Source organism: Eschrichtius robustus, chromosome 16 (genome assembly GCF_028021215.1).
Source record: "Eschrichtius robustus isolate mEscRob2 chromosome 16, mEscRob2.pri, whole genome shotgun sequence".
NCBI lineage: Eukaryota > Metazoa > Chordata > Mammalia > Artiodactyla > Eschrichtiidae > Eschrichtius > Eschrichtius robustus.
Window position 1 is genome coordinate 64,435,649 of NC_090839.1, and position 26,746 is coordinate 64,462,394.

The 26,746-nt window shown below is 50.2% G+C and overlaps 1 protein-coding gene across 9 annotated transcripts in view; it reads left to right on the top strand.

Annotated features, from left to right (window-relative positions):
• The window catches only part of SNX29 (sorting nexin 29), a 565,105-nt gene that overhangs the window by 111,923 nt on the left and 426,436 nt on the right, over window positions 1-26,746 (top strand). For all 9 annotated transcript variants that reach the window (XR_011076885.1, XR_011076887.1, XM_068565494.1 and 6 more), the window contains 2 exons: window positions 18,437-18,500; window positions 20,660-20,788. Coding sequence is in view for 7 of the 9 variants with exons in the window: in XM_068565494.1 (XP_068421595.1) it covers window positions 18,437-18,500; window positions 20,660-20,788 (193 nt within the window). In the remaining 2 variants the exon portion in view is untranslated. The remainder of the gene's footprint in view (window positions 1-18,436; window positions 18,501-20,659; window positions 20,789-26,746) is intronic.

The window sequence follows — 26,746 nt, forward strand, 5'->3', positions numbered from 1 at the left end:
GCTGTTTTCCATTTTTTCACTTCTCTGATTAAGTTTATTCTTTGGCACCTGGGGAAGGCCTAGGAGGCTAAAGTTTTTCTGCAAGCAAGAGGCAGGCAGAGGACATGGTGGTGGTGGAGGTCTGTCTGGGAAGGCCCCACAGGGTCCTGCTCGGTTATACTGTGAGGTGATTCTGCCCTGGGGTGGGGGGCGTGAATAGGATGGGGGGAGGGGATGGGCCTTCCCGCTCCTACTGGTGCCTGGTGCCTTCTACTTATTCTCCTCTAATTCCCACGGTAGCCAAAGGAGGTGAATTTGATCTCCCCATTTTACAGGTGAGGAAATGGGTTCAGAGAGGTTAATTCATCTGCCTGAGGTAAAACAGCAGGTACTGAGAGAGCCAGGTGCTTCAAACCTAAGCCCATCTGACCACCAAGCTGGAGTGTGTTTTGGCTGTGCTGTCTCCCAGGGAAGTCAGGGAATATTGAGGCCCTGCTGTGTGCAGATTGTCACACCCCATCAAGTATTTTATCTCGTTTACTCCCCAGGGCCAATCCTTGGCACAGGGAGTGTGACCCCATTGTAACAGGGGACACTGAGGCTCAGGGAGGACAGGTAGCTCAGCTCCCAGTGGGATCTGGGCTCCGTGTGTGGCTGGCTGGTCCCAGAGAGGCCTTCACAGGCAAAGAGGTAGACCCAAGAGGGGTGCTGTGTGGAGGCTGTTAAGTCAGTGAGGAGTGCTTTCAGCTGCAAGTAGTTGAACATCCACTAACAGTGGCTTAAGCAGTCATTTATTTTCCTCCTAGAACGGGAAGTGTGGGCGTCAGAGGTTGCCGGCCTGGTTCAGCAGCTCAGTGCTGCCAGGGATGCAGGTTCTTTCTGCCCGAACCTCTTTAGTGGTTAGTTTTCATCCTAATGTTGGTCGCCTCATGTTTGCAAGATGGTTGCTGCCGTTCCGGCGACCATACCCATTTTTGAGCAGGAAACAAGGGAGCAGGGGGTAGCCCTGGCTATTTCTTCCCTTTATCAGCAAAATAGAAGCCTTCCCACAAGCCCACTTGGCAGACTTCTCTTTACATCTCTGCAAGCAGAACCGAGCCACACGGCCCCTCCACTTTCGAGAACTGTCAGGCAAAGCAGCAGGTCGGGTGTGGAGGGAGTCACAGGTGACAGGCTTACCCCTCCTCCCACAGAATTTGCCACGTAGCAGGGGAGGTGGTGAAAGGTCCAGCGGAGGCCCTCGGGCCGCCCCAACTTCTGAGTTGGGTTTTCAAGGCGCAGCAGGAGTGAAGTGTTACATCCGTGAATGTGAAAGGCCACTGCTGGGTCAGTTTGCAGTGACGCTCTTCCTCCAGCGGGGTGGCTCTGAACACCCTCCTGATCTGAGCCTGGGAGTCTCTGTTACCTGCACCGAGGGCAGCTTGACCTGTGACTCCCGTACCCTGCCCGGTGTTAGAGGTCGCCTCCGCTCCTGAGTCGCTGGGACGCTCGGGGGAGTGTGCGTGGTGTTGGGCAGTGGCGAAGGAAAATAGGACGCCCAGGGACAGCGTGGTGGACTCGGCTTCGGGAGAGCCCAGCTGTTTGCATGGTTTCTCGGCCACTTGTGTCCTGGGTGTGTCTCGGGTGTCACTCCACCTTTCTGAGCCTCACTTGCCTCAACTGTAAGACACGGGAGCGTCATTCTGCCTCGCTTCCCTGTGTTCATGGCTTGAGGGGTGCCAGCTCGGCCAGACATCAGCTCACCTTCGGCTGACTGAGCTCCGCGTGCCTCCTCTCCCTCTGTAACCTTGGAGGTGGATGAGGTGCCATCAAGCCCATTTCAGAGGAGGGGAAGCAGGTTCAGAGAGGGCAGGTGACACACCCATGGCTGCACAGGACGTAAGTGGCAGAGCTGAGCCTGGAACCCGGGCCATCTTGGCGACCGGGAGCTTGTGTTCTGTGTAGCAGACATCAAAGCGTCCAAGTGTGGAGCAGGACAGCGTAGAGTTGGTGTGACTCCATCTGGCGTGAGGTCTGCCTGTGCCCTCTCAGTAGCCATGTGCTTCTAATTAATTGCAGATTATGTGTGTGGGTCTGTTTGACAGTTGCCTACACATACGATACCACAGCCTGAGGGTGGACGGAAGCTGTGCAGCTGATGTCCTGATTATTTATGGGTATTTCACATGCAATTAGTCTTCCTTGCCGTCAGTTAACCCCACCACCCTGCTGTGCCTGAGGCCAGTCTCAGCAGGTGCTGGTGTTGCTGCCCCCTGGGCAGACCCGGGGCTTTAGCCAGGTCAGGGTCATGTTTCTGCTGGTTGCACTCGACATTCCAGCCAAGTGCAGGCAGCCAGCGGGTAGAGCAGATGAGGGGGATGCCTGGTGCTTCCCGTTTGCTTATTGGAGCCAGAAGCTAGGGAGGCTCATCTGCTACCCATGATGATCACAGCCTCTCAGAGCCAGGAGGGTTCCAGAGGGTCAGCTTGTCTAACCTCCTCATCTTACAGATTGAACATCTCGGACCCAAAGTGGGTGTGACATACTTAAAGCACGGCTGGACCAACTGTGGACCTGGCATCCTTACCTGTTCTCGTTGTCACATTGCACATCTTTTCTTGTCCTCTGTGTCTCCCAGCTTGCTGGCCACACTGACTCCAGTGCCACCTCATGTAGGTTCCAAGCTGCAGCAAGTGAGGGATGATTCATTTGGTCACAGTTGCCAGAAACCAGCTTGAACCAGCTTAAGTAAAGTAAGGGAATGTGATTGCCCTCAGACCTCCAGCATCCAGGGGGCCTCTTGTGTTCAGGCAGCACTGGATCCCCAGGCTCAGTTGGTCTCCAGGGCTCCTCCTGAGGGCTGTTAATGGAGTGATGAGGAGAAGCCGGGGGGAAAGCATGTCCACGACCTCTGGCCAAGCTGACTCCGCCCAGAATCTGCCAAAGGCTTGGTTCTTCTCAAGATGAAAATCCTGAGAATGTTGATTTTGGTGTAGAATACAGGGCTGGCATGGAGCCCTGGCCTCCTCTTTCTGAGACCCCCCGGTGGGGCTGGGGGGAGAGTATCACATGGTAGTTATGGTTGTGGGTGCCAGTGTCAAATGGCTTATGTTCTGATCTCTGTGTCTGTTTCCTTATTTATTTATTTAGTTTTATAAATTTATTTATTTATTATTTGTTTTTGGCTGCGTCGGGTCTTTGTTGCTGCGCGCAGGCTTTCTCTAATTGCAGTGAGCGGGGGCTACTCTTCGTTGTGGTACACAGGCTCCTCATTGCGGTGGCTTCTCTTGTTGTGGAGCATGGGCTCTAGGCACGCGGGCTTCAGTAGTTGTGGCACGCGGGCTCAGTAGTTGTGGTGCACGGGCTTTGTTGCTCCGCGGCATGTGGGATCTTCTGGACCAGGGCTCGAACCCGTGTCCCCTGCATTGGCAGGCGGATTCTTAACCACTGTGCCACCAGGGAAGTCCCCGTTTCCTTATTTATAAAATGGATTTGATTTGAGCACCTACTTTGTGGGGCTGTTCGGAGGGTTTAATGAGACAATTTACACACGCAGTTTCACCCAGTGTCTGGCACATGGCATGTGCCCTGCTAGCAGCTGTTATTAGGAAAGTCATTTAATGTCTTGGTTTTTCCACCTGTAAAACGGGCTTGGACACCACCCGTTCTATGAAATAAGGAACTTGGCTCCTTTAATACAGCCAAGCCCAGACCTATGCTTCAAGGTTGGTAGTGGATGAAAAATTGCCATGTGCAAAGGGGCAGCTAGACCCTGAGGCCCTGTCTCTCCTCTCCATCGACTTTTCCCTTTTGGGTGCCCCTGTCACACTGAAACCCCATGCCTTCTCTTGGGGGACACTCTGTCCCCTTTAATACTCCCGCGGTGCCTTGGACGGAGGCCAGGCTGGAATAGTTAATAGGGCTTGTCTGAATGTTAGGGTATAGGTATCAGCCCCCTTTCTGCAAACACTTCCCCAGAGAAACCACTGTGATTGTTCAGGACCAAGGGCAGAGGCCCCTGTAGCTGGCTCTGCAGCCTAGTGGTGAGGAACAGGCGCTAGGCCTAGCAGGTGCCCTAGCTTCCTAGCTGTGTGTCCCTGAGAAGATTGTTTGACCTCTCTGAACCTTGGTTTGCACATCTGAAAAATAGGAACTCAGACAGCATGTGCTTGTTCAGAGTATTGATTGAAGTAATGTCTGTAAAGTTCTCTGGATGTCGCCTGGCCCACAGTAGGCGATTTTGAACGTTACCTGGTACCACTGCTGCCATGCTGAGTCATCTTCAGCTTGGGGTCTCCTGCAGCCCTGCTTCCCAGCTGTGGCTGCACAGAATCAGTGAGGAGCTTTGCACAAAAACACTGCTGCCTGGGTCCCACCCCAATTCTGGATTAGCTGGTCTGTGGTACAATATGAGGTTCGGTTTTTGGTTGTTGTTGTTGTTTATTAGCTTCCTAAGTGGTTCTAACATGCAGCCCAGTGTGGCTGGAGAACCTTTCCACTAATGTCTGCCATCTGCTCCGTCCCCACGTGGCCAAGGCCACCTCCCCCCCCACCCCCCCAACGTGGGTTCTCCCTTACCCGCTCTAGGCTCTGCCAGGTCCAGACCCTGGAGAGAGAGATCTGTGGGAGAGAGAGGCTTTCCTTTTCCCAGAGCCTGAAGCCAGGAAAGTCACCTCTTTCAATGGAGACTTCATTCTCTGTACCTGTAATCCAGCACCCTGGACAAAGCTCCTGCACCCGTGAAGGAGCTGCACTAGGCAGAATGGGGTGGGTTGCCCTCTTGTCTCGTGATTAAGGTGGTCCATGGACGTCAGGGATGCTGACAGGATCTCGTCAGCCTTGAGAGACCATTCTCTGGGGAGGAACTACTTCTGATTGACTAATACATACCTGAAGTGGTGGGGCCAGAGGATTCTGGAGGTGGAGTCTTTGAACTAGTGGGGAAGGGCAGTGCTACCAGCATTGTTTTCCTCTTGGTTGGGAATCCTGTCCTGTGATAGGGATTGGAGTCTCCTCCACACCCCAAAGGAAGAAGGCGGCTCCCCGGTTTACCCAGGGGTTATAGATCTGCCAGGCTTCAGGGGCCAGGCCGGTCAAACCTCCGGCACGGGTGGGACCCAGCGGGATAGGACGTGCTCTGTCCAAAGAGATTAGTTTTTGCTGGCCCCTACTGCATGGCACAGATCGTGTGTGTGTGTGTGTGTGTGTGTGTGTGTGTGTGTGTGCGTGTGTGTGTGTGTGTGTGTGTGTGTGTGTTGGCGGGGGATGTTACTGAGTGGAATCATGCTGTTATAGCAGTAGGATGGCCTAAGTTATTCAGTAGTGCCCACGTGAACACCTTTGTAGAATGTACCATCTCTCTCTGGGTGCCTGCTGATTGAGCCCCTTTGCAATACAGAGCAGGTAAGCCCTGCTTTTCATGGCTTCATATTTATCTAATACTATCTAGTTAACACAGGTATTCCACTTGTCACCTTAACCCAGACACTTCACTGGTTCTGCTACATGTTTCTCACTGGGTCTTTCTCATAAAACACTTTTGCACATAACTAGCATCTCCTTGCATGCTGGTGAAGGAGAAGAGGACGACCTTGGTGTGTGACGGCTGAGCGCACACCCTGCCGCCCCTGCAGTAGCACCCCACCCGGGTGAGCAGCTGGCTTCTACCCCTTTCCTCCCAACCCCCTCCATAATTTATTTTTCAACTATAGCTGTAATGTCTTGTTAAAAAATATTTGAAGAGAATATGGCAAAATAATAAGAACTGGCCATGCTGGGTGGTGAGGGCGAAGACATTCACCATACAGATTTCTGAACTGTTCCATGAGATGTAGTGATTTTAAGCCACGATGCCTGCTCACTGTGGAAAAGTTTGGCAGCTCTTCAGAAAGTGAGATAGAATCACCGCTTGTCCCCAGAATTTCACTCGCAAGCAGAGACCCAAAAGAATTGAAAATGGGGACTCAAGTACATGTACACAGATGTTCACGGGAGCACTGTTCACAACAGCCCAAAGGTAGGAACAGCCCAGATGTCCATCAGTGGATGAGGGGAGGGACAAAATGTGGTCTCTCCATACAAGGGAATATTATTCAGCCATTTAAAGGAATAAAGTGCTGACACCTGCTACGTGGATGAACCTTGAAAGCATTATGCTCAGTGAAAGAAGCCAGATACAAAAGGTTACATGTTGTAGGATGCAGTTTATGTGAAATAGCTTGGATAGGAAATTCCACAGAGCCAGAAAGCAGATTAGTGGTTGTCCGGGTTTGGGGAGGGGGGCACATGTGGGAGAAGCTGCTTTGTGGGGGAGGGGTTTTACTTTCGGGTGCTGGAGGTGTGTCAGGACTAGACAGAAGTGGCAATTGCACAAAACTCTGAATGTACTAAAATGCCACTGAATTGTTCACTTTCAGATGGTTAATTTTATGTTATGTGACTTTTACCTCAGTACGTTATTTTAAAAAACCTCAATTATCCCCCCACCTCCACCCCACCTGCTTCTTACTGCCCATAAAACACTCAGTTCCATTTCTTCTCCTTGAAGCAACTTCACCTTACAATTGTTTCTGATTTTAGTTCTTCTGGTGGATACCTCTTTAAAGCTGAATGATGCCTTTTTTTTCTTTTTAATTTTTAGAGAATGAATGTAGGCTCTTGACTCCTTGATATGCGGAAAAGCATGAAATTAAGACCCCCCCCCCCATTTACCCCTTCTAACCTTCTGACGATTTCGTATGTTCTCAGATGCTCTCTTTTCTAGGCCTTTCTGAGTGGGGCAGGGCAGGGCTGCTCAGACCCTTTTTGCTCCCTGAGTTAATCGCTTTGGGGTTCTTGGGCGGCTGCCCTGGAGGGTCCAGCCCTTGCCCGTTCTCTCCATCTCCTGGGGGTCTCTGCCTCCATTAGAGCCCCATTCAGGCCCCTTCCAGCTCTACACTTTTGACATTCTCTGACGTGGAATAGAAAGCTGATTTTTCAGAAATGACTCTGCATTGTTGTGTGCCACTTATCTTGACGTTTTCAAAATAATTGGCCGTCAGGAACTCAAACTTCAGGGCAGAGGGTCTCAGATGGGGGCCTGGAGCCGTGATGTGTTGGGCCAGCCTGGTAAAAACCTTTGTTAACAGCCTTTAAAATCAGATTTGTGTAGAAATGCGGGTGTTGGCTTCTCAGAGCGGGGCTGCGTCCCTGCGTGGGACAGTGGACTGGAGGCAGGAGTGCTGCCTTCGCCGGGCACATCTGCCCCTCTTCCTGCCGTCCCCACGGGATGTGTCCCTCGGAGCACGTTACTGCATTCACTAGCATTACTTTTTGGTCCTGTCTGCATTTGCTTTGGGGACACCTGCCTTAACACTTGTATTACAAGTCATTATAAACAAACACTATACGTGCGTGCGCGTGCACCTATGTGTGTGAGAGAGTGCACGCACACCAATGAGCAAGAAAACCCACAATTACACACATGGAAAAGTTCACAAAGATTTAGAACTTTATCAAGATATTGAAAGAGATGTTTCTTATCCCTTGTGATTTTCTTGTTTCTCATTCTGTTTCCATGGGTTCCTCAAACCTTTCCTCTCCTTTCCAGATTATGTAGAAACAATTGTTTTACAGTGGGGGTGGGGTTGGGTGTTGGAGGGGCAAAATTTAATCAGATTCCTGATTTTCCTGGAGGGCAGAAAAAGGTTGGGAAGGTTGTTGGAGGCCATGCACCAGGAGCTGGTTGAGTCTCTAGGGCGTGTGCTCCATTCCAGGGGACTGCTAGGCATGGTGCCGCAGCTCGGGGACAGGCTTCTGAGGGAACCTGAGCAGGCTGGGTCCTTGCCCTGCCACCTCCTGGTTGTGTGGCACGGGGCAAATCCCTTGCCTTCTCTGGGCCTCTGTTTCCTGATTCATATAATGGGTGTAGTAAACTTTGCTTCTCGGGGATGTTGTGAGAATCCAGTGAGATTGTGTATTTCAGGTGCTTTTCGGCTTGCTGGGCATACAGAAAACAATGCATAGCAGCCACTGGCCATCTGAACACTGGGAATGTGTCCTGGGGTATTTTAATTTTTTCATTATAACAAATTGCAAGACAGAAACTCTGGGTGGGCAGGGGAAAAGGAGAGGCAGGAAAGAGAAACAGGACAAAAAGCTAGAATGGGCCCGAGAGCGATTTAAAAAGTTATGTTTTGGGCTCAATATAGTTCATCCTTTCTTTTAGAGATAAAAGGAAAGGGAGTGGGTAGGCAGAAAAAGATATAAAAAGCAGTATAAGTTTGGAAAACAGCGGTGTAGGTTAAGTATATATTCACAGAAGAGCACTGTTTATTTCTGTGCATGTGCCCTTGTGAGCCCTCTCTTTAAATATAACTGAGTACGGGCCCCAGGGGAGTGTTTGTAAAGGCTCTTTGAGGTCTTCACAAAAAGATGCTATATAAAGCCAAAGAATTATTACACAGCTCTATGTATGTGGGAGAGAGCGTGTGCGTGTGCTTGCACATGCCCGCACGTGCCCAGATGTCTAGTTACAGTCATCGAGTTTTCTCCCTTTAATCTTGAAAAGGGAGTTGAAGATCAATTGATCTCAAGATAATTTCCCTCCTGGAGGGCCTTTAATGGCTGGAGATGAGAAGGCTCTTCCCTCCACCCTCGATGTCACTGTTTCAGTACTTTATGTAGCGACCTCTGACGCCCATTCTCATTGTGAGAATAGAGCATTCTCTGTGGTGTGTGTCTTTGTTTCTGTTTGGGTCCTTGGCCAGCGGAGGTTGGCCGCTGCTCTGCTGATCTTGGGACTCGTGTGGTTGGGTTCATGTGCCAAGGGGGAGGGAATGGTTTTGCAGGCTTGCCCCGTTTTAGGTCATGGTCGTGAAATAGAATTCGTCCCTTCCCTCCCATGTGTATCCATTCATGAGACACATATTGGAAAAAGCTCATTTTGAGCCTGAATCCCTGTCACTGGGGCAGGAACTTACAGCTGTGAACTGGTAGTTAGCTCCTCTGGTGAGGCCTTGAATTTATTATTAAACGCACTAGACATTTCTGCCCGGCCCATCCCATGCTCAGTTCCTGGAGGTGAGGGGCAGATTTTAGCAGCGGGTGTCAGTCATTCACTCGTTTATTAATCCATTTATTCATCCGGCCCTTGACTCATTCTGCTGGTCTTGTGGGTACCGTGCCCAGGGGCTGTGCTGGTCCCCGGGGTCCCCGCTGTCAGGGGCTCACAGGCTTGGGGGTGGGGCTTGGTAGCCACAGCTGCAGAAGAACAAGTCCACCCCGAGGGACAGAGCTTTCATGGAGGTGAAAATAAAAAGGTGCGGCGGGGCTCAGGGAAGGAGGGGTCCATTGAGCTCTCCTTGGCTTGATGGGCTGGAACTCGGAATCTTCTCAGGTTAGCACAGCAGGGTGGAGGATGTGAGGGCTCACAGGGGCCTGGGTTCTGGGTCCCGACGTGCCTGCCTCATTCCTAGGGCCGCTCGGTCTCTGCTCTCAGAGAGCTGTCTTGGTGATACTAGTACAGCAAGAGACCAAGCCAGCCAGTGGCGAGTTTACTGAATCAACAGGGATCCTTTTCAGAGTCTGGGATCCCCTGTGGCTTTGCCCCATTATCAGGCCCAGGGCTCTGTGGCTCGTGCCTGACATTTCAGATGCCAGCCACTTGGCTAAACTCAGCCTTCTCTCTGCGTTGAGTGGTCTTGTCCTCCCGGAGGGGCTGTATTGGCTTTTCTCTTGGGTGGGCTTCTTCCTGGTGCCCGCATCTCATGTTTCCCTGGCCAGGCCTCTGCACCTGGCAACAAAAGGGACCCAGCAAACCGTCCTTGGCTAAGCTCTCAACAGGTGGATCTTGGAGGAGCGACTTAGAACTGTTTGCTCTTGGGCCAGACGCCTCTGCTCCCATCCTCCTTTGTCGGAGACTGTGGCCCATCCCAAACTTCTGGAAGTCTCTATCAGAGTCAGCCAGCCACCCTCAGTCTCACCACCACCTCACCCTACAGATGCCTGAAGCTCCAGCCCGTGTGCAGTGCAGGCCCTCGGCTGGCTCGCCTCTGGGGAACCAGTGAGGGTAGAAGATGATGATCTAGGGCAGGAGGCTGAGCAGGGACAGCTGGAGGGACAGAGGCAAAACTGAGGGGACCTTTGAAGAGGCAAGAGGGATCCACAGTGTCTGAGGCAGCAGCTGCTCCAGTGCTGTGTTGCATTTATTAAAGCCGGGCCCGCAGCCCCTTCTTGGGTTCCAGCCATGGGGCCCCACCGTCGGCACCGGTGTCTGGCAGGCCACACACCTAACTGCAGAGGGCCCGCAGTGGAGAAGGCTGGCATGGGGAGTGGGGGCAAGAGCTTCTGGATGTTCCCCTAACTTTTCCTTAAAGGGCCAGCTGGTAAATGTTTTAGGCCGTGCGGCCCCTCGGTCCCCGTCACAGTAGCTCAGGTCTGCCTCAGTAGCGTGACAGCAGCGTAGACAATATGTGAACAGACAGTGGGGCTGTGTTGCAGTAAAACTGACGCCGAGCCCTGCCCTGTCCGGGGAGGTCAGTGATATTAACACCGTTTTTCCAGCTGAGGGGACGGAGAGGCGAGGAGGGACCCAGAGCTGAGACCTGTGGGATGTGGGATTTGATTAGAAGACCTGTGTTCTTTCCACTCTGCCTGTTCCCTGCCCCAAATTGCTTAGGAGCTTGGTTTCCACAGTGGACCCGTTTTTTGTTAGATTGGCCCTCAGTGTGCAAAAGTTTAAAAAAAAAAAAAAAGCAAAACTATCATTTCCTTAGTGGACTTGTTCTTTGCTTGCATGTTAAGATGGGCTTGTGCTGCTACATATGGCATAAATGTTTGTTCCCATATTTATATTGTTTTTATTGCTGCATTTCACATATTTAAATTATTGCCTGAACTTTATTTCCATATGTAGTAGCTGCAGAGATTTAAGTCTTGTTTCTTGCTCCCAAAATGGTACCCTGCCCTGGCAACATTTATGGACAAATCCATCCTTTCTGCAGTGATTCAAAATGCTCTGTATCCCAGACTGATTTCCTACGGTTAACATTCTCCTGTGTTCTTGACTGGATTTGCTGTTCAGTTCTCTGAAGCCAGGCAAGGAACTGATTTCGAGATGGATCATTCTTTGCCTTTCAGCCTTAGGAGAGGGAGACCCCGATTCAGCCGGGCTCTGCAGAGGCTGCAGTGCAGAAAGTTTGCCCTGTTGTCCCTCGAAATGTGTGCTGAGGCAGGTAATAAAGAGGAAGGAAATCACAATGATAGAGACTAACAAATAATGGGATGCGCGGTGCTGGGGAGAGGAGAGAAAATTGCAAGTTAAGGAGCGCCTCTGCCAGTGTGTGTCACTGGAGCTTGGAGAAGTAGAATGTTTACGTGATGTATGGAAATCAATCCCAGCATTACCTATGCAAGGAAAGTCAGCAAAGCGAATGCATAGAAAGTTAAAGCCTGTCAAAAGGGCAATTTTTTTTTTTTTTTTTTTTTTACGGGGGTGCGCGGATACCAGCTCTCAGGCCGTTGCCTTTTTCACCATTAACCATGAATGTTCTGTGATGGTAACTTGGGGAAGGCGGAGAGGACAGTCTGACAGCAATGGATTTTTTTTTTTTTTTTAAAGATTTGAGGTATCAGAGTACTGCTTTACCTGTATTTGTGTCCTCAGTCATTTTGATATTGATGCAGCTACAGGGCATGGTCCAAGAGGCTGGAGATGCACAGCATGTGGGACGGGGGAAGGAAGGGTTATGACAGGATGACGGTCTGGATCAGTCAGCGATGGCCATCCCCCTGCTTCTGTGGCTTAGTGTGATTGTGGCAGTGTGCAGTGTGATTGTGCAGTGTGATTGTGGCCCCTTCAAGGTGACCTTGTGGCCAAGACGTCTCATTGCAGCTACTCGTGGCTGTTCTTTGCCAAAAGAGCGTTCATACCTTTTCTGGGTCCTCCTGGGAAACACTTCCTCCTCCAAGTTTTCTTTCCCCCATGGGCTGAACGCTTTTCAGCTGCAAAAGTCTGGGTGGTGATGTTTGGGATCCCCGCGTGCTGGGCCTAAAAGTCCAGAACCTGACCTGACACTTTTGCAGTCTCCTCCAGTTGGCACCTCACTCTTTGGGTCTGATTTCCCACATTGCCCATGCCGAGCTGGTTTGATGGCTCATAAAATTCTATTGTCTAGTCTGCTGCTCTAGGGCATAGACCACTTAAAAAAATTCCTTTTTATTTCTCAAGGTTGGGGTACACAGGAGCTCAGTAAATCCTGTAACTCCTGAAAATGTGACCAGGGGAACCCACTTGTGCTCGGATGGTCACTGCTGCCTTGGCCCCCGTCTTTCCACCTCTGCCGTTGAAGGGAAAGGCACTAATTATGGTGATCAGTAACATTTGTTGAAGGCTTTCTATGTGCTGGGCGTTGAATCCTTAACAGTGCTTCTGTGAAAAACAAAAATGCTTCTGTGAGATAGAGACTGTAAAGATTCCATTTATAGATAAGGGAGTCAGGTGCTCAGAGAGGGTGGGTAACTTGCCCAAGGTTACCCAGCTGCAGAGGCAGGATTTGAACCCGGGTCCTGACTCTAGAGATCATGCTCTGAAATACAGGACCCTGAAACCTGCATTCGCTGCAGTGTGGACACCACCGGGAACTTCAGTTTACTCTGTCAGCATCCCACAGGAAATGTGGCTTTATCCCCTTTTGTGTTTTGCTGAGGCGGAAACCTGCGCGAGGTTACCAGGCAGTAAGTGGCTGAGCTGGGGCTTGAACACAGGTCTCCCCAGCCCTGGGACCTGTTGGTAGCAACCTTCCATGGGTCCCGCTCCTGTCATTGGAATGGAAGCTACTGGAACCCACACCTGACCTGCTTGCCCCTGGCAGGTCCCCGCTGAAGCGCTTTATTTTTCTCCAGCTCTTGGACCTGCTCAGGGCAATTTCCACGATTTCTGGCCTTAGAGAGGGTTTGGAAGGCGACTTGGGGCCCCGCGGGCAGCTTGGCTTGTCCCAGTGTGGGTTCCTGCTCTTTGTTTCTGAGTGTCCTCGTTAGGTGGTCGTGAGAATTGAAATGAGGCTTTGGTGCTGACGTGTTACTAGACACAGAAGTACCCGCCACGTGACAGCTGGTACCTTTGCCCTCCATTTTAGTTGTGTTGTACTCAGATAGGAATCGTCTCTCTGCATCACTTATTTTCCATAAACCTTGACCAAGCTCCTGGCGTGTGGGAGCTCTGGGGACCCCAGATGCACGGCATGCTGTGCGCCTTTAAGGAGTTGTGAGGTGATTGCAGGAGACAGATGCGGTTAGCTACTGCACACTCTGCAGCTTGCTGAGGGGTAGGAGAATCACGGAGGGCTTCCCAGAAGAGGTGCCTTTTCATCTGGGCCTGAGTAGATGGGTTTTATCATATTGGGATGGAGGGGGTTGGTGAACATGAGGAAATCCATGAAACAACAGTGTGTTGGAATATTATTCAGCCTTAAAAAGGAAGGAATTCCTGCCATAGGTGACAACATGGATGAACCCGGAGGACATTATGTTAAGTAAAATAAGCTGGACCCAGAAGAACAAACACCGCATAATTCCACTTATATGAGGAATCTAAAATAGTCGAACTCTGAGACGCAGAGAGTGGAAGGGGGGTTGCCAGGGGCTGGGGCAGGAGGGAATGGGGGGATGCTGTTCACCGGGTGTAAAGCTTCAGGCAAGCAAGACGGGTCAGCTCTAGAGACCTGCTGTATAGCATTGTGCCCGGGCATAGCCGTTAACATCTATGAAGAGGAGAGAGCTCGTGTGAAATGTTTGCACCACAATGAAAAACTGTTGGGCTTATTCAGGGAGAGGCGCTCACATTTGTGGGGACGAAATAGTGCAGTCACATCCCTTGGGGAGAGTCCCTCGGGAAGGCTCTGTCACAGGCTCCTGGCCCAGCTGGATTGCCGTCTGCAGTAGAGGCCAGGTAAAGGGGTTGGTGACGCCTGGTGACGCCAGGAGAGGGCATGGCAGCAACACCTCAGCATAAGGATCGTGTTCGTGGGCAGCGAGCTGCTCCCTCCAGGACAGGCTCGGCACAGCCACGGGACTGAGGGCCCTGGAGCACGACCCTCCTGTCCTGTCGGGTCCAGGGTACCCGGTGCCAAGCACCCTGGTGGTGGGTGTGCGTGTGCTGGGCACGTGTGCTCTGCCGAGCTCTCATCCCACTTACATCCAGTGCACGTGGCTCATTAGTGTGAATCAGGCACACGTGTGACATGTGCTGCAGGACAGAAGGCTGGCATGATTCCTTTGATTAAGAGGAGATTTCCCCAGGGGCTAGTGGGGAGGGGGGATGAGCAGGCAGAGCACAGAGGATTTTTAGGGCAGTGAAACTATTCTGAATGATGCTGTCATGGGGGATACGTGTTGTCACATAGTTTTCCAAACTCATGGAATATGCAGCACCAAGAGCGAAGCCTGATGTAACTGTGGGTGATTATGATGGGTCAGCATGGGTTCATCAGTTGCAGCAAATGTCCCACTCTGGTGGGGGCTGTTGATAATGAGGGAGGCTTTGCATGCGTAGGGGCTGCTGGTAGACGGAAAAACCTCTGTACCTTCCTCCCGATTTTGCTGGGAACCTAAAACCGCTTTACAAAATAGTCTATGTAAAAAAAAAAAAAAAAAAAAAAATCACATCTTCTAGCCTCATGTTGCAGTGATGACTATCTAGTCCTTTGCTCCCACAAGAAGTCTCGGCCAGTTGAGAACTCCAGAAGAAGTCCTCCTTAGAAGATTCAGATTTCAAACAGGCCTTGGAGTAAAGGAGCGGTTTCCCGAGGCTGCGTCTCCAGTACCTGGCTGCAGCCTCGCCACCTGCTCTGGGTTTCTTGAAGATAAGAACCAAAGAGACACTACCCGGCCTGTCTTCAATGATATATTAAGTCTTGATTTTTTTTTTCCCCCTGTGGCTGTGGTGTCATGGGATTAAATTACTGGCTGGTTTTTGTTTTTACAGATTTATCAGTGTTTTTAGTTAGAAATGTGAAATCTAGCATTACGTTGAGTTCTTCTAGATTATTAGTGCTCCCCACTGCCGTCCGCGAGAGGCAGTGCCTTGACTTAGTACCGTCCTGTCTGGTCTCTCCTCTGAACCTTACAGCATCCCAGGGAGGTGGGAAGGTGGGTGCCGTTCACCCCTTGTGTCTGACAGGAAGGCTCAGAGAGGCTGAGAGCCAGGGCCCTCATTACCTGGTCACGTTCAGAATGCAAAGCCAAGCAGACGCTGTCTCCTCGTAGGCACATGTGCATGTGTGTGATTGTCCTCCGTTAAGAAATCCGCTGTTAAGGATTCCTTCCTTAGGTAAGTCGGGAGCCTGGCTCTCCCCTTGGGAAGGTGCCTTGTAGCCAGTAGGTAGGTGCTCAGTAGATGTTTACTAATGAATGAATGTGTGAGCTGGGGGCCATTGTAACTTCAGGCAGCCCGTGGCCGGGCAGGCAGCACACGGTGACTTTATCTGTGTCGCTGTCAGCTCTCTTCCCCCCGGGACTGAAGGGCAGCGGCTCGGCCTCTTTCCTATCTCTTTAGGCTGATTAACTCTGCTGAGGATAAAATAGGTAACTAGTAAGGGCCTACTGTAGAGCACAGGGAACTCTTCTCAGTACTCTCTAATGACCTACATGGGAAAAGAACCTAAAAAAGAGTGGATATACATATATGTATAACTGATTCACTTTGCTCTACGTCTGAAACTAACACAACATTGTAAATCAACTATACTCCAATAAAAATTAAAAAACAAAACAAAACAAAAATCTCTGCCAAGGGCCTAACCCTCCTTCCCTCTGTTCTTCCCAGTCTTGCCCTCTCTCTGCTCTTTCTAACCTTTAGTAGTATCTTGTCTGGAAATGCTTTTTCTGCCCATTGTTTCCCTTTTGCAAATTTTCAAACCTTGCGAAAAGTGCAGAGGATCCTGTGTGGCTCTGGTTCTACAACCTGTGCCAGGAACTGAGCCCCAGGGGTCCTGGTTGCAGCTTTGTTACCTGGACCCGTGCCACTCAGCGGCCTCGGTTCTGGACACAGCACACACGTCCCACGGGCCAGGGTCTTCTCCCCAGCCAGTTGGAGGCCTCGGTTTCCCTCCTGGCTCTGACATGTAAAGGTGTGTGGTTGTGCAGCTTATTTAATTACCTCTCAGGTTCGTTCTTCTGGCTTAATGTCCCTGTGCGCTGTCGATGAAATAGTAGCTCTTACATCCCTGCATGTGAGTGGTGGTAATTATCGCTGTTTCCTGGGGTCGAGTGCAGAGGCTGGAATTGGACAGATTTGGACTCAGATTCCAGTTGTGTCTTTACACTTCCTCTCCCTGAGCCTGTTAGCAGGCCTGTAAAAGGGACTCAGGGATAGTTTCCCTAGAGTTGCCCTGCGGCACCAAGGAGACAGTGTACCCGGAGTGCTTAGCTGGTGGCCGTTAGAATTGTCATCGAGTCCTCGAGCTTCCAAGCTCCCTGAGGGCAGGGCCACGTGGGCCTCCCCCCTTCCTCGGGTCACCCTGCCATCCTCGTGTGAGCAAGCTCACGCCTGTCCCTGCGCCTTTGCACGTGCCTTGTGCCGTGTGGAGTGTTTCCCTCCACACAGCAGCACGCTGGCTCCCTCCCTTCCTCGGGCCTCTGCTGTCATGTCATCCCCCAGAGAGGCCTTCCCAGAGCACCCCAGGACGTGGCACCCTCCCACCACCCGTCTGTGTACCGCACCGGGCTTTCCTCCTGGCATGTCTTGTCGCCACGACTGCTCCGTGCTGCTTTGTTTGTCCCCCTTCTGGGGAGGAGGCCTGCCTGCTGCAGGTAGAGACTTTGGTCTCCTCTGTTCACCCTCTGCCCACAGCGCCGAGAGCAGGGCTTGGACTTTGTAGGTGCTCAGTAAGTTCGCATCGACCCAATGAATTTTTGAATCTTCCTTGGTGACACCAGGAGAGGGACACCTCAGACACGCCTTCTCATCAGCACCTTAGGAGGCCCAGTTTCTCACTGTGTGACCCGCAGGTTTCATGCTGTCACAGGTGCGATGGGGAAGCTGGGGCCTGGACCTCCTAGTCGTGTCCTTGTGATGCCCACGTGGCTGCTCTGGGTCAGAAAAGACAGGGAGGGTCTATTTTTTGTCCCATCTCTTCTGAACAGAGTGGCTTCTGGTGTCTGACCCAGAAGCTGAGGAGGAGCCCCCATGATTCCCCTCCTTCCCTTTCTTCCCCTGGGACCTGGGCTGTGGGCTTTTATCTCCTCTGTAGCAGCCTGAGGACAGCATGGGTCCCGGGACCTATTTCTTGCCTCAGGGTCTTTGGTGGGCCTCTTTGTGCCGGGCATCCTGAGTGTAAGGGGACTGAGGGACCTGCCTATTTATCTGTGTCCTCTTCCTCCCCCATTTCCCCCTTCTTATCAATTTATTTGTACCCCAACAGTGTGGGGTAGTGTTTCTTAGGTGTGTGTAAAGGACTAAACAAGGTAGCACCAGTATGGGCTTTGAACAGAGCTTGGCAAGTAGAAGCGTTCAAATTTTAGCTAAAAAAAAAGAAACCAAAAACCATACTTCTTCCCAAAAGAGGACTTGAAGCGGCATATTAAAACAGATTGAAAAAAATAGAGTGAGACGGGTTATATGTAAATTGGCAGCAGGTGGAAATACAGGTTGGCGATCAGAGGGAGGATTGGGACACGCCGTGGTGGCCACAGGACCACGTGCACTCACTGGACTTGTAACTTTGGCTGTGAGCTTCCTCACAGCTAGTCCCAAGAGGGACAGAAAGTTCACAGGGTTCCTTAGGGAAAAAAATAGAACAAAACTGGCTCTCCCGGAGAAATTCACAAGTTCCTGGTCTTGAGGTCTGAGTGTTACGGTAAACAGCCCACCGTGGGTGGACAGTGACAAGTTTTTGATGTAGATGGGAAACTCGGGCGCTTATTGATTTTAAAGGGGTGATTTTCTATCAGTGACTGCTTTCCAACGTTGAAGATGTCAGGAGAGTCACTCCTATAGGTAATTATGGACTGTGCATTGGAGAGGCCCCATCCCCCCGTCAGAGTCTATGAGAGTCAGCACAGGAAAACCAAATCTCTTAGTGAACTTGAGTATTTCTGTGTCGGTATGGAGTCAGTTGTCATGTGATCTGTCTGATCTGCGGTTGATAAACAGCTGTAACTGGGAACATACTCTTGTTCAAAACAGTTGCTGTCCGGTAGTAGAGACTTGGAAAAGCGCTTAGAAATTACCAGCCTGTTTCTCCTGTAGCGGCTGATTATATTCACTAAGGAAACACCTCCACAGTTATTCTCATCCTGCTCTGCCTTTGGGTTTTGTGTGGCTAATGAGAGTGATTGACTGAGCCCACTGGATCTCTTAGACTGTATAGGAATTATTTTTGAAAGGGAAAAGGGAACTTGTCTAGACAAGTGGCCCTAAATAGCACATAATCCAGACCGGTGAGGGGCGGTGTAGCAGGCGGGATCTGCCGGTTAATTTGGACTTGGCTTTCTTCCTTAGGTGAACTCCGACAGGCCATCGTGGCCATGATGACCAGGAAGGATGAGCTGGAAGAAGAGAACAGGTATCGGGAGCCCCGTGCTTGAGGGGCAGTCTACCGCGGACATTCTACATCTGGGGCAGAGAGAATATCACCGTGAAGGAAGTTTTGCTTTATTGGCAGAGTTGTGACCAGTGACTTCTTATTGTTTGGTCTGGGATGTACCACTTTAGTGTACATATTGTGGCTTGAGTGTTAGCAAGGAATGAAAACCGTATGATCCTCGCACTATCTTAGAACAAACTGAGAGTTTGTAAAGCCATCTTTTTTATTTTTAAATTCTTTTTTAAAAAAACAGCCTTTGAGATAGAATTCACATATCATTCACCTATTTAAAGTACTCAATTCAATGGGTTTTAGGATATTCACAGATATGTGCGACCATCACCAGAATTTTAGAACATTTTCACTACCTCAAAAAGAAGCTCCATCCCCATAGCTATAACCGCACGACCCTCCTTAAGTAGTGGGTAACCTTTAATTCAGGGTCTACCCGTCATGTTCCAAGCACTAGAATACTTAAAATTTTCTCAAGTCAGGGACACATAGGGCAAGATGGCATTTGGAGTCTTTTGACGTCCCCAAAAGCCTAGTTGCAGGCACTGAGAGGCCAAAGGGTTTTATTCATTTTGATTCCCTTTTGAAACCAGGGCTAGATACCAGCCAAGTATTAGCCATGTTGCTACTGCTTGGCTGCCCAGATGTGAGCTGCTCCACTGCCAGGACCTTGTCTTGGCTACAGGGTGGTCAGTAGAGGGGTGTGCCTGCAGTTATCTGCCGAGGCTCTGCGAGCATGACAGGCTGCCTCCCTGGGGGCCAGGGGACGGGTGTGTGTGTGAGTGTGTGTGTGTACGCTCATGTCACCCTCTTATTCTTGTACTCATAGCAGGAATTGTGTCCCTGGTGACATGCAGTCGTGATTCTCCTTTTTAAGTCTCGATTTGGGCCCTGCTTGACAAGCTTCTCCCTCATCCTTTATGGAAACATATAAAAGCAAATAAGCGTGATTTGGAAAACAAAAGAGTTTTTTAAAAAAGGAATCTTCAGACAGTGCTATTTTCCAACGAAAATAAATTCCAGTGATGGGCTGTAGACGTTGTAGGATGCTTTTTCCTTGATCCAGCTGGGGCCGTTATCTTGGAAAAAGCCATAGGTTTTGTCTTACCTTGTAAAGAACAGTCATCACTGTCTGGTAATTTCTTCTCCTTCCCAGCGAGAGAAAAAAATCACACTGTGTTTGTGTTGGGGGGTTTCCAGGCCCCAAGAGGGGAATTTTCTCAAAACTTTCCAGAAACACACGTCTTGGGGGGGGTGTTCAGTGAGCAGTGTGGGTGGGGAGGTTCAGACACTTTTGCTTATGTTCTGATGTCACGTGGCAAGTGTCCTCTAGATTTAGGATGTAGCTGCACCAAAGTTAGTAAATGTTCTATAGAAATAGCCATTTGAGGTCCAGCGACGTAGATGGTCAGAAGAACCCTGCTTGGCTCATTTCTAGGTGGTAACTTGTGGTTATTTCTGGAAGAGCTTCTGTCTTCTCTGCTGTTTAAGACCAAGGATGACAGATATGCAAGTGAATGTGTTCTGGAGGTTAACACACTCCAAATATAATATAAAACACGTTCTATGCAATGTCAAATTGTATAGCTCCATGAGATACTCTATATGCTTGTTTAACCGGGAGGTGGCGATGGAGCAGGGGGTAAGGTGCGTTTTGTGGCAGAAGGAGAAATGAGACTCCCGTTTTCTGTCAGATAACCGGAGCCTGTCTTCTGCTTTTGTGGTTTAGGTTGTTCTTTTGGCCTGTCCTGGCATCCTTTCCTTTGTTGAATCTCCTACGCAGTGCGGCTGTGACAGAATGTCTCGGTTGCATATGCTGCATCTCTGCGTGGGATGTCTTGAAGGGGGCTTGCCTGGGATTGGCTCAGCTCATTGTTTTCCCTTGATTTGAGCTGCCCACAGGCTCTCAGGGCCGCAGAGCCAGGCCACAGATGGTTCCCCGGGGGCTCATCCTAATGATGCTTCAGAGGCTCTTGAGCAGAGTTTGGTATCTCCTCAAATCAGTTTACATGAGATGGACTTGAACTGCAGTTTATGCAGAGCCTTGTGGAAGATGAATGAACTAAGATTTGACTCCACGGACTCCGGGTTGACAGCATCTGAACAGGTGGGCCTCCTCTTCCCAGGTCACTGCGGAACCTGCTGGACGGTGAGATGGAGCACTCGGCCGTGCTCCGCCAGGAGGTCGACACCTTGAAACGGAAGGTGGCCGAACAGGAGGAGCGGCACATCACAAAGATCCAGGCGTTGGCAAGGTAGGGGAGGGCAGAGAGACTTGGGGGGAGGCTTTGTTCGAACCCCAAGCACACCTTTCATCAATACTTTTCAACTAAAAAAAAAAAAAGTGACCAATGGAAATAAAATTTATGCATCTGAAATTTTAACTTACTACATTAAATATTGAATAGTATGTATGCACATGGTTCAATATCCAAAAGGTACAAATGGTTAAACTCCGCCACCCACCTGGTTCGCCCCTGGCGGTGGGCAGTGTTGCCGTCCCAGAGATGCTCTGTGCATTCCGTGAACAGGTGCGTACATTCGGACGCGCGAACTTTTTCTCCTTTTCACCTCCCTCCCCTCCTTCCTTTCTGCCTTGATACAAATGGTCACGTATCCTACACCCCACTCCCTCCACAGCTGAGAGGTTGTTCTGCGCTGAGTACACGGAGCTGCCATCTTTCTAACAGCTCCCGGTACCTCATCGCCCGCCTGCACCAGGATTCATTTGGCTGGCACGCCAGCAGCCAGGCATCCCGGTGGTTTCTAGCCATTTGCCTCTTCTAATAATAAGAACCTTCGCATTTGTTATTTTGTCCCAATATGACTCTGTTTGCCAGAGAAATTCCTGGAAGTAGAATTGCTGGGTCAAAGCGCAGTGCCTTTCTGAGTTGGATAGAGGTCGTCAAGCTGCCCTCCAGGGAGGCTGGGCCTCACCCAGCACAGCCCTGCCCCCAGGGGCGGATCCAACTTTGGGGTCTTTGATAAAATCACAGGTGAAAGCAGCACTGGCAGAATATTTTTCATTTGCATTCCCCTAATTCAGAGTATGGTTGAACCTCTTTTTATTTGAGCCATCTTATTATATCTCCCTTTCTGTGACTTTGTTTATATATTATTAATAATGAGAACTGTAAAGCAACCGCCCCCTGCCAAGCTCCAACTCCCGTAAAAACATACATTTTTACTGAATTTGTTCACATGCAAACGTATTTTTATGTACTGTACTTAAAATCTCCAGCCTGTCACTTCTTAGGCCACCTCCCTCAACCACTGAAGCTTCATGGTCACCATTTCTATATGCCTGGATGTGGCATTTCATTGAGTTAATGCACCATATTAAAATCATCATTTCTGATTTCTGGACACTTGAGTTCGAGTTTTTTTCCCCATTTTAGGTAAAATAAGCAGTTTATCAGGTCATTCTTTTTTTTTTTTTTTTTTTAAACGGTAGGTTTCTGCTTTTTTTAAGATTTATTTATTTATTTTTATTGATTGATTGGTTGGTTGCTATGTTGGGTCTTCGCTTCTGTGCTAGGGCTTTCTCCAGTTGCGGCAAGCGGGGGCCGCTCTTCATCGTGGTGCGTGGGCCTCTCACTATCGCGGCCCCCCCCGTTGCGGAGCACAGGCTCCAGACGTGCAGGCTCAGCAGTTGTGGCTCACGGGCCTAATTGCTCCGCGGCATGTGGGATCTTCCCAGACCAGGGCTCGAACCCGTGTCCCCTGCATTAGCAGGCAGACTCTCAACCACTGCCGCCACCAGGGAAGCCCAGGTCATTCTTTAAAACTGCTTTAAAATTAGACCAGGAGATAAACGTGACTTGTGGATGTGCGGGGGAGCCCAGGGTTACGTAAACCGACAGAAGCAGCATTTACCATCCTCGTGCTGTCAGCGGATGTGAGTGGCACTAATGTAATTGTTATATACATGTAACTGAAAGTTGGCACCGTGATCCCATATTTAATTTTAATTTGAACTTCTCTCCTTTGTTCACATTTGAAAATGACATCTCAAGAGCATCACAGACCGTTAAATGACTATGCTAAATACAGTCCCAGGTGCCTAACTTGGCATTTTCTCAACCAGACCCGCATCTTACCTGGCCATGCTAGGGTTCTGTGGTGTAATTGTGTTTTATGTTCTCATAAAGACTGAAGTCTGTGGAGACTCGGGTTCTGAATCATCAAAGACAGACTTCTGTCCTCCGTCGTTTTTACTGTGTTAGGAGCCAGCTCAGCCTTGAGTCCCTGCTCCATTGCTTGCGAATTGTGCACTTTGAGCGAACTGCTTCACTGCCACAAGCATGCGTTTCCTCGTTTATGAAATGGAGAGGATGATCTTACCCCCTGCGCGGGCCCAGTGAGGAGGGCTGTGTGTGAAAGTACATAAGGCGCTGGGCAGCGATGTGCTATCGGAGTGTGTTACAGTTAATGTATTTTGAGTATATGATAATTTTGGGGTAAATTTTATTTAGCCCATGAATGGAATAGAAAAAAATAACTTCTTAACTGAGCAAGTTTGTAATCTGAAGCCTCCCCATTTAAGCAGTGGGTAGCTGAGCTTTTAAGGTGCCTGAAAGTTTGCAGTTTGCAGGTAGAAGGAACATGTATAAAGCAGGCAGACACTTCAGAAGGAGAAACCAGGAAGAAAGCAAACGGAGCAGTGGGATGTGTAAGTTTTGAAAAACTCAACTGCTGACGTGTTGCAGACAGACTTGACCTCTGCCAACCGTCAGAACTTTCTCCGGGCTTCTGGCTGCAGGAGGAGCAGCTGTCAGTGCAGTGTTGTCAGGTGGTGGACCCGCTTGGTCAGTCGTGGCTTGGGGGCTGGGGGGTGCTGTCACCGAAGGGACACAGGCAGGATGTGCAGGGTCACAGGCTGGAGGCAAGGCCCGCATGCGTGCACCAGGGCTGCTCTGTTCTAGGTCCCCATGTGTCCAGGTGGCAGGTTTCATAATGCGGGTGGGTTAGCCTAGTGGTTGGTGGCACAGATTCTGGTGTTGGATCCTGCGGGTCCGATCATGGCTCTGCTGCTTAGTAGCTGTGGGACCTCGAGCAGGTTACGTAACTTCTCTGTCTCTGTTTCCTTGGCTATGAAATGAGGATAAGAGACGTCTCCACCTCATAGAGTGGTTAAATGATAAAATGACAGACCATATGTCAGCTCCTTGAGTGTGCTTCATAAATGCTCAAAAATGTTAACTATCATTATCATCTTTGTCTAGTATAATAATTATATTACTAAGAAACCTTGCCTAATCAATAGTTGTATTTTAACGGCAGTGGTGCAGAAAGAATTAAGAATTAGGCTATTTCTGACTCAAGAAAGTGAAATTATTTTTGCCGTGAGTATGCTAATGCTGAGAAGCGTGTTTGGGTGGATGTGGGGCTTACTGGCTCTGAGTGTAGAGTTGTAAAAATGGGAACATCCCTGAGCAAACCTAGTGTTTTATTCCACATTCATTTTGCTCAAAACTAATGGCTTTCCTTTCATGCCATCGTGGCTCAACAAAGAGCAAGGTCATATAACCAGCCCAGTGCCTTTGTGGCACCAAGCAGCTGCTCCTTGCTGGGCGGAGGCATTGTAATCAGTTGCTGTTCAGGGTCGGTAAGTCTCATTCCCTGAATAATCGATTGCCTTATTTCCTGTGGAATTAAGAATACTCAAGCTAAACAGCAAGGTCCTACGGTATAAGCACAGGGAACTATATTCAGTATCCTGTGATAAACAGGCTATGAAATGGAAAAGAATATGAAAAAGAATATATATGTATAACTGAATCACTTTGCTGTTTAGCAGAAACTAACACAACATTGTAAATCAACTATATATACTTCAATAAAACAAAAAAAAAAGAAAGCTCAAGCTATGAGACAGGTGTTAGCAGAAAGAAAACACACATTTACCTGAGTGGAAGTACGTTTGAGGGAAGCAAGTGGACAGGGTTGTGGGCTTATTGCGGGGACATTTTCTGCTTCTGCTCTTTGTATTATTTACCCCTGGCTGTGTAACAAATTATCTCCAAACTTGACAGCTTAAAACAGTGAGCGTTGAGGATCCTCTACAGTTTCTGTGAGTGAAGAATGTGGGCATGGTGCAGAGTTTCTCATAAGGTTGCGGTCAAGCTGTTGGCCAGAGCTGCGGTCGTCTGAAGGCTTGACTGGGGCTGGAGGGTCCACTTTCCATCTCCCTCACATGGCTGTTGGCAGGAGGCCTCAGTTCTCTGCCATGTGGGCCGCTCTACAGGGCTGCTCACAGCCTAGCAGCTGGCTTCCCGGAGTGAGTGACCCAAGAGCAAGGGAACACACCCAACATGGAAGCCACCACAGTGGCTTTTGTATCCAGTCTCGGAAATGACACAAGATCACATCTGCTATATTCTGTTGTCACACAGCTCAACCGTGGTTCAACGTGGGAGGGGTCTACACATGGATGGAATACCAAGAAGCAGGGGTCATTGGGGGCCACCTTGGAGGCTGCCTATCACACCCACCCTGGGACAAGCACTACCCCAGTCTTCCCTGGCCGGTTCATCCTTCTCCCTATTCTGTCCCTGTGGTTTGGCAGGAATGACCCCACCACTGCCCCACCTGAGCTCCAGAGCAGGGCGGATGATGCCGGCCTGGTCAGTCAGCTTGTTCCATCCCTTGGCCACCATGATTGGGTCACAGGATGGCGTGTGGCCAAGCTGATCTGGTAAGAGCCAATTCTAGCATTCTTGGGAGGATATGATGGAAGCCAGGGGTTGCTGGCAGCTGTCCTTGCTGCCGTGCGGGAGGATCCTGACCCCACATGGTGACAACACAGTGGCAGATGGAGGGAGAGAGGAACCAACAGGTCCTAATGATACTGTTTGAGCTCCTGGATCCCATCCTCCCTGAAGCTGCTTTTCCTCTGGATTTGTCGGTTATGTGAGCCAATAAATTCCTTTTGTTACTTGAGCCAGGTGGTGACTGGTCTTCTCTCTGTTACAGTCCTGAGTCCCGACTAACCAGGCTGCCTTGTGTGGTTATTAGGGGATCAGAGCGAGTTGTTCTCTCTGTGCATGAGTAAAATCGCTCCCTCAGTAACCAACTTGCCAGGGTCGTGACGCGACCTCCTTATTGTGATTACCGAGGGGGTGAGGAAGGTGTCTTGAGGAGGACCCGCTGGGTCATTCCACAGAGCACTGCTCAGGGCCTCTCCTGCCTGTGTCTCATGTCAGAACCAGCCTTCCGAGCACCCTTTTGTCACGGCTTTTCTCCTCCTGAGGCGCTCTACTAGACGTGTGACTGGGGTCATTCCCTCCCCCTTCTGAGACTCTGGTTCTTCCTCTTTAAAAGCTTGAAGGGGGTAGTGGGTGTGGGGCCCTCTCCACACCTCGTGTGCAGAGACGTTAGGCAGGATGCTGTGCGTGTGTCCTGGTCGCTGCTGGCGTGGAAGGGCCGTGTCTCATCCTCAGCAGGGGAAGCAGCACAGACTCCTGGCTCTGCCACTCAGCAATTTCTCAGATCTCCGGTTACAACCGGGGCATAATAGTCTTCACGAATATTCATGCCTTTGGTGGCAGAAACCCAAACCAGATTAGCTCGGGTCCGCAGGGGAATTTTGTGTTGCTGGAACTGGTCCCTGGACCTGGGTGCTCCCATGAGGTCAGTGCTCTTCCCCCCCTGCTCCTGGCTCTGTGTCCTCTGTGTGTTAATGTCAGTCTTAGTGCCTCTGCACTCAGCAGCAAAGATGACCTGTGTGACACCAAGCCCCCTGCAGGATCCAGAGAGAAGAGACTGTCTCCAATGTCCATATGTAACATTTCAGGAGGACTCTTCCTTGGGCGTGTCGTGGCCAGGAGTGAACAGAGGCCATGACTGACAGCCTTGCCAGGTCCCCAGGGCAGGCGGGGAGCAGATGAATCCTGTCTGTTATGCTTCCTCATAGGATTGTGGGGAAGATTACACGAGCTCATGCTCCTAAAGCACTCAGCGCAGCTCGAAAATTATCATAAGTGCTCAGTGGGCGTTCCCTGATTTCTTCTTCCCAGCTGCTGCCTTGGCCAGGCATGGCGAGGGATGCTGAGGCTTGGCCAGAATCTCGTGGGTCCTTCGCTTGACCCATTTTCCCCTGCAACGAGCATCTTGGAGCCTTTGGCCGCTGGCCTTCATTTACCTTCAGCCCCTCCTGGTGTTATTTTTCCAGCCCTGCCGGCCCAGTGTGTGTCCCTTTGTTTATTTGTCCC